General features: G+C 55.7%; 1 protein-coding gene across 1 annotated transcript; it reads left to right on the top strand.

Moving 5' to 3' along the window:
* Window positions 1-1,577: 1,577 nt before the first annotated feature.
* On the top strand, window positions 1,578-3,168 carry S1PR4 (sphingosine-1-phosphate receptor 4). Its single transcript, XM_079772969.1, has one exon. It carries the CDS (start codon window positions 1,613-1,615, stop codon window positions 2,768-2,770), a length of 1,158 nt encoding a protein of 385 aa, XP_079629095.1. The 5' UTR covers window positions 1,578-1,612; the 3' UTR covers window positions 2,771-3,168.
* The last annotated feature ends 4,673 nt before the right edge of the window (window positions 3,169-7,841 follow it).

Here is a 7,841-nt window from a genome sequence, read left to right as displayed (position 1 = left end):
AGGTTGGGGCTCAACTAGAATTGGGGCTTAGCTTGGGATCAGGCCTCAGTCCAGGGCTGGGTCTCACTCAGGGTCATGGGTGAAGATCAGAATCAGCTCAAGTCTCATCCAAGGTCAGATCTCATCCAAGATCAAAGCTCAGCCTAGGATCGGAGCTCAACCTGGAACCCAGGGCTCAGCCTGGGATTAGAGCTCCATCCAAGGTCCAGCCTGGAATGAGGATTCAATCCCGGGTGCAGGCTGAGTCTCGGAACACGCAGTGTGTCTCTCTGTCAATGTGTACAAGGCAGGCGGTCCCTGGCGAGGCCAGCACTGAGGGCCAGCTGTCCTGCTGCACAGGGTGGTACCTGGGAAAGACGTGGCTTCCTTTCCCACCCCACCCAGGCCTCAAACCGCAGCTGCCTACACGGCTTCCTGCGTGGCCCCTCCTCCCCAAACCTCCCTTTCAGATCCGTTACTGCTTGGTCACCTCTAGTGACAAGATGCTGCCGCCTCCTCAGGCAACACCTCGGCCTGAGCTTCCCTGTAATGGTTCCGCTCCCACAGCTGAACAGTGAACCACGGGAGAGGTGCTGGGCAGGAGCCACGGTCCCCTGGGTGCCCTCCCCGAGCTCCTGCCCACCCACCTCTATGGGCACACCTGTGGGCCTGGCAGGGGAGCCTGCCTCCCCCCCCCCCCCCCCGGAGACCCCAGGGCAGGACTGTGCCTTGCCTCTTCAGGGGCCCCAGGATTGGCTCTCCTCCCCCAACTTCTCACCCCCACTTGGTGCTCACACCTCAGTCCTCAGCCATCTCCGACTGGGTCAGCCCGAGCCGGGTCAGGTGGACATGGGTGGGAATGGGGGTGGGGTGAGCCCCCATTTTTCCTGTGAGCCTCTTTCCCCCAAAGTGAGGGGCTGTGCTGGGTGGAGATCCCTAGCTCTGCTCCAAGTAGGGCCAGGTCAGGGGGCAGAAGAGACAACAAAAGGGCAACTAAAAACTCTGCTAAGCTGGGTCCTGGCCCTGGAGAATCCTGTGTGTTTGTAGGTGGTCACTTCCCACTGTGTGACCCTCGATAGCCGGTGCCACCTCTTCAGGCCTCAGTGTCCTCTTCTGGGACGGGTGGACCACAGGTCTGTCGTGGGGATAACGTGGGGCGCATCCGCACCTTCAACGAAGTGGCCAGCAGTGCTCATGCTCATGTGTGTGCAGTCACTTGACACACATTTATTAAGCACCTACTGTGTGCCAGGCACAGGTGAAGCAGTTGGGAAGACAGTGAAGGAATAGCTGGGTCCTAGAGGGACTCACCTAGCTGGGAAGGGTGACAAGTGCTTTTGGGGGGTGCATTTTCCCTCCCTCTGGGGCCCCTACTCCCTGGGCTTTCGAGGAACAGAAGGGGACAAAGGAGGGGGTCTGGCAGCAGGAGCAGCTGCAGCGCCCTCCAAGGACCTGGGGTGGGAGCGAACCGTTGGGATGCCCCTCCCCTCCCAGGCCTCACCCCCACCCTGGGGGTACCTCGAACATAACAGGAAATTTCAAATAACAGGAAACCAAGACCGGGCAAGGCAGCAGCTCCACCCTGCCCCGGGGGCCAGCCACCCTGGGCCTCAGTCTGCCCTGGGGGACCGCAATGAATGCTACAGGGTCCCCAGTGAAGGCTCCTGACGCCTGCCGGCAGCTGGCGGCCAGCGGGCACAGCCAGCTCATTATCCTGCACTACAACCACTCCGGCCGGCTGGTGGGGCGGGCCGCGCCGGAGGACGGGGGCCTGGGGGTCCTGCAGGGGCTCTTCGTGGCCATGAGCTGCCTGGTGGTGCTGGAGAACCTCCTGGTGCTGATGGCCATCGTGACCCGCATGCGGTCCCGGCGTTGGGTCTACTACTGCCTGGTCAACATCACCCTGAGCGACCTGCTCACCGGCTTGGCCTACCTGGTCAACGTCCTGCTGTCCGGGGCCCGCACCTTCCAGCTGGCGCCGGCCCACTGGTTCCTGCGGGAGGGCATGCTCTTCATGGCCCTGGCCGCATCCACCTTCAGCCTGCTGTTCACCGCTGGCGAGCGCTTCGCCACCATGGTGCGGCCGGTGGCCGAGAGCGGGGACACCAAGAGGGGCCGCGTCCTGGGCTTCATCGGGCTGTGCTGGCTGCTGGCCGCCCTGCTGGGCCTGCTGCCCCTGCTGGGCTGGAACTGCGTGTGCTCCTTCCCGAGCTGCTCCAGCCTGCTCCCGCTCTACTCCAAGGCCTACATCCTCTTCTGCGTGGTCATCTTCGCCTGTATCCTGGCCACCATCATGGTGCTCTATGGGGCCATCTTCCGGGTGGTGCGGGCCAACGGGCAGAAGGCCTCGCGCCCCCCATTCCGCCGCAAGGCCCGCCGGCTGCTCAACACGGTGCTCATGATCCTGGTGGCGTTCGTGGTCTGCTGGGGCCCACTCTTCGGCCTGCTGCTGGCCGACATCTTTGGCTCCAACCTCTGGGCACAGGAGTACCTGCGGGGCATGGACTGGATCCTGGCGCTGGCTGTGCTGAACTCGGCGGTCAACCCGCTCATCTACTCCTTCCGCAGCCGGGAGGTGTGCCGGGCCGTGCTGGGCTTCCTCTGCTGCGGGTGTCTCCGGCTGGGCCTGCGCGGGCCTGGGGACTGCCTGGCCCGGGCCGTTGAGGTCCATTCTGGAGCCTCCACCACGGACAGCTCGCTGAGGCCCAGGGACAGCTTTCGGGGCTCCCGGCCGCTCAGCTTTCGGATGCGGGAGCCCTTGACTAGCATCTCCAGCGTGAGGAGCATCTGAGCCACAGCTGGGGAAGATGGTCCAGCCGCCAGGTGCATGCCCACGCAGGCCCCGCTCCTGCCCTGGACGAGGCCCAGGAGGGGTGGGCCAGGGGCCTGGGAGCATGCAGGGAGGCACCAGGCAGGTGGAGGGAGAGGACGGAACAGGGCAGCCACCCAGGGGTCCCAAGGCCCCGTGGTCCTCCTCACAGTCCCCACGTCTGCTGATGCCAAAGAGGCAAGCGCTCGTTGGAACAGAGGGCACCCTGGAATGGGGACAAACGGGGCGACTCTGCATGCCCCAGTTCCTGTGTGATTCTGGGGAAATCCGGGCTCTGTTCTGGGCCTCAGTGGGGCTCCCAGGCAACAAGGGGCAGACTGTGGAAATGATGCCCTGACAACATGGAAGTTCAATGATGGTATGAGATGTCTCCGCCTCCCTCTTATTCACGTGTTTGCAGAGGGAGGATGGCATGAGGGCGGTGGGGTGGCCAGGAGCCTGCAAGGAGGCATGTCAGTGGCCAGGGCAGGCCTTGGGTCTGTGTGCTTGGTGGTGGTGGTGTGGTTGTGAAGGCAGGTGGTTGTGTGTGTGTGTGTGTGTGTGTGTGTGAGAGAGAGAGAGAGAGAGAGAGAGAGAGAGAGAGAGAGAGAGAGAGGTGGGGGACAGAATGGCTTGTGCCCATGAGCATGTGCTGTGCCTCTACATAGGCACAGACATCTCTGTGGCAGGCCTCTTGTCGAGGGGGGGGGTGTGTGTGAACACACCTGTGTGTAACCGGCCCACTCTTCTGAAAGTATTTGAGCAATACAAGGCTACCAGGGTGGGTGGGTGGGGACAGTGACAGTTGACACCCGCCCCTTCTCGCTCACTTCCCCTTTCCTACCCCATCTCTCCTCTTGGTTTCCTGGCAGCCTCTTCCTCCACCTCTAGGTTCTGCATCTCTTGGGACCCCAGTCTGGGGGCAGCAAAAGGGCAGTGGCCTGGTTCTCCTCGCCTCAGGAGGCTTGCCTACTCTCTAGAGTTCTCCTGGGACTCACAGCGTCCCCCGCCCCCTACAGTGGGCTGGGAGCAAGCAGAGCCCACAGCGTGAGGTTGTTGTTGCTCAGTGCTTGCCACAGTGAATTCCATGTGTCCCACCCAACGGCTGTTGATGGTGGAAGGGTCTCCATCTAGCCAGGACAGGAACCCGCGTGTCTGCTGAGCACTCAGGAAGTGGCCGGTGAAACTGAAGAACTGACCTTTGAACCCGTTGGCATTTAAGTAGCCTATGGGACGGCGCAGGTGCACACCCCCAATACTTGGCCCCCTTTGGCTGGTAGGCTGCTCTCCTTCTCCATCCTCCCGGGCCCCAGCCAGGGTCTTCCTACCTCTGTCTCACCAAGTTCTCGGGGCAGCCCCCACGTCTGTTTTTTCCGCTGCACGACGGGGGTTTGGTGACTGGAAACCGTTTACTGCGCTGTCCAATAGAGCAGCCACTGGCCGTGTGCGGCTAGTTATCATGAACTAGAATGAAAGGAACATTTAAAATTCAGTTGGTTGTTTTGGTCGGCTGGAGCTGCCGTATCAAAGTACCAGACGTGAGAGGGCTTAGACCACAGGCATTTATTTATTCCGCCCCAGATTGGGAGGCTGAAGGCTGAGACCAACATGCCAGCAGGGTCGGTTCGTTCTGAGGCCATGAGGGAGGATCTGTTCCTAGATTTTGGTGTTTGCTGGCAATCTTTGGTGTTCCTGGGCTTGCTGACACGTCACCCTCATCTCTGCATTCATGTTCACATGGCATTCCCCTTGTGTGTATGTCTGTGTCCTGATTTCCCCATTTTCATAAGGACACCAGTCATATTGGATTAGGATCACCCTAGTCCTGTATGACTTCACCTTAACTCAGTGGTCTGTCAGCAAACTCATTAGTCAACAGAGCCAAATATCAACAGTACAACGATTGAAATTTCTTTTGAGAGCCAAATTTTTTAAACTTAAACTTCTTCTAACGCCACTTCTTCAAAACAGACTCGCCCAGGCCGTGGTATTTTGTGGAAGAGCCACACTCAAGGGGCCAAAGAGCCGCATGTGGCTCGCGAGCCACAGTTTGCCGACCACGGCCTTAACTCATTACATCTGTGATGACCCTATTTTCCAAATAAGGCCGCATTAGGAGGTCCTGGGGGTTAGGACTTCAACATATACATCCAACCCATAGCAGTCACGCTATTACATTTTAAGCACTCAATAGTGATATGTGGCTCCTGGGAACTGTCTTGGACACTGTCGAGGCAGAATATTTTCATCATGGAAAGTTCTGTTGGACATGGCCGGAAAGAGGTTCCAGCCTGTATCTGGGTGCACAATAAGCTGGAGTAAGTATCTGGGGCAGCAGTAGGCAGTGTGGGGGCTTGGTGGAATTTGGGGTGAGTGGAACTCACCCCCAAAACTCTCAGCCTGTGTTCTTGGCCTGTGTTGAGCTGGTTTAGCTGCCCCATCTGCCCTGCCTACCCTTTGGGTCTCAGCTTTAGCATCACCTCCTCCAGGAAGTCTCTTCTGATCCCCGCCTCCCTCCCTAGGCCTCCTCTGGGCTCCCACAGCTGCTTGTGAGTCCCATTGTAGCGCCATGGCGCCTGGTCACCCATCTGTCTCTTCCCCTGGACCGCAGGCTGTGACAATGGAGATCTTGGTGGTGTCCGGGGCCTGGGAGCCTGAAGATACTCAGTGACCTGAGCTTTGGAAGCACTGGACTCAGCAGCACGCCTTCTGCTGACCCTCGGGAACCTCTCCCCCTCCTCCTTCCCTGCCCCAGGCTCTCTCTCACAGTGGCAGAATAGTCCCCAGAATCCTTCTCTTCTGCTTGTTAGATGTCTCAGGTGTCTGCAACCCATTGTCATTCTCCAGCTCTGCTGAACACCCTGGGCTTTAGCTTCTTCATCTGTTAATGAGGACACTGATAGCCTCTGCCTTCCTGGGATGTTGCTAACTTGAAACATAAAAAGACCCTGGAGCCAAAACCGGTTTGGCTCAGTGGATAGAGCGTCGGCCTGCAGAATCAAGGGTCCCAGGTTCGATTCCGGTCAAGGGCTTGTACCTTGGTTGCGGGCACATCCCCAGTAGGGGGTGTGCAAGAGGCAGCTGATGGATGTTTCTCTCTCATCGATGTTTCTAACTCTCTATCCCTCTCTCTTCCTCTCTGTAAAAAAATCGATAAAATATATTTTTTTTAAAAAAAAGACCCTGGAACTATCATGTGTATGCTTTTAAATAAATAATAATAACAACGCCTTATTTATCACCCGGTGCCTAGTGTTGTGTAATCACCTTTGTTTTAACTCATGCAATCCTCACAAAACCTCTCCATTAACTCCATTTTATAGATGAGAAACTGAGGCCCAGAGAGGTTAGGTAACTTATTCAAGGTCACACAGCTGGGAGGTAGTAGAGCTGGGATTCAAAACCAGGCAGGTGGCTTTTTGATTCCTGCGTGTTACTGCCTCTTGAATGAATGAATACCAATTCCTTTCCTCCTCGGAAAACTCAAAACGCCATTTCATTCTTTGAAGGAGGATTAGTTGAACCTCTATATTTTAGACAGAAAAACAAAGGCTCAGGAGAGCAGGCAGCATGGACAGCTCTAGGCAGCCATGTTTAAGCCCCTATCTTTTGTTTTGTTTTGTTTTGTTTTGTTAATCTTCACCCGAGGATATTCTTTTCATTGATTTTTTTTTCTTTTAGGAAGAGTGGAAGGAAGTGAGGGAGAGAGAGAGAGAGAGAGAGAGAGAGAGAGAGAGAGAGAGAGAGAAATATGAATATATGAGAGAGATGCATCAACACATTGGTTGGTTGCCTCCCTCACGCACCTAGACTGGGGCTGGAGATCGAACCTACAACCCAGGTACGTGCCCTTGACCGGGAATTGAACCAGTGACCCTACAGTGTGTGAGCTGGCACCCTAACCACTGAGCAACACTGGCTAGGGCCAGGCCCCTATCTTGACCTGTCTCTGGATGAATGTGTGTGTGTGTGTCATATGTGTTCCTATCCTGGCCTGGGAGAATGGGGGTGCAGATGGAAGAAACAGGTAATAAACATTTGGTGATGTGGGCCAGAATGACCTCTTGTTTCTTTCCCTGCCCTGCCAGGGCACTCCTGACTCCTCAGGCCTAGGACCTCCCTGGAGAGGCCTGCAGAATGGCTGGAAGAAAGGGAAGAAGAAGAATGCCTAGGAAGGGTTGGTTGGTGTGTTGGAGCTTTCACTACTCATTCATTCACTTGTGTTACGTTCTATTCTGGGCACTGAGGCTCCAGATACAAACAATCTGGTTTCTGCCTTCATCAAGGTCCCACCCTGGTGGAGGTGGCAATACCGAGCTAAGAAATGCCCAGTGACATCTCTATGAGGAGCTAGCCATGCAGAAAAGTGGCAGAGCAGATGCAACAGTCCTGGGGCTGCACAAGGGGTGTATTTTTATAACAGCAACACTTACTGAGAGCTTCATGTGCGCCTTCCTCTTTCGGAGTCAGCTCATGGGGTTATCTGATTGACTTCTTACACACCTCTTCGACGAGTGGAAGAGTATTTGATTACTTCTTATATTTGGCCCCTGAGGAAACAGACTCAGAGAGGTGGTGACTTGCCCAAAGTTACACAGATGGGAAGTGGAGGCGCTGGGATTTGAACCCAATGCTGTTAATCAACACAAATGCCACCATATCAGAGTCTGGGATATCAACACGTTGTGGGCCAGGGCTGTTGTATTCTTCACCCTGTGACCTCAGTCTTTCCATCTGTACAAGGGGGTGTGAGCTTCTCAAGATCCCTGACCCTGAGACAGGAGGGTCTTAGGGTGGCCAGATTAGAAAATGCAATCTTGGGACACACAGTTAAATTTCAGTTTCTGATGAATAATTTTTTTACTATGATTATGACCCCAAAATGAATAAGCATGTCACCAATCCCTGCAAGAACTTCAGGTTCCAGACTACAAGTCCCATAATCCATTACGTCATCCCTTTAGGAACCGTCTATGATTTCTACATTCATTAATCCCAAAATTATATAGTTCACCCATTGTGTGCCAGGCTTTCTATTACATCAATGCACAAA

This window comes from Cnephaeus nilssonii, assembly GCF_951640355.1.
Source record: "Cnephaeus nilssonii genome assembly, chromosome: 5".
Taxonomy (NCBI): domain Eukaryota; kingdom Metazoa; phylum Chordata; class Mammalia; order Chiroptera; family Vespertilionidae; genus Cnephaeus; species Cnephaeus nilssonii.
Note: the sequence above shows the minus strand (reverse complement) of the source record. Positions and strands in the feature narration are given on the sequence as shown.

What these genes read in the sequence shown, in the direction of transcription:
- S1PR4 (XM_079772969.1), top strand. Translation starts at nt 1,613, where the DNA reads ATGAATGCTACAGGGTCCCCAGTGAAGGCTCCTGACGCCTGCCGGCAG.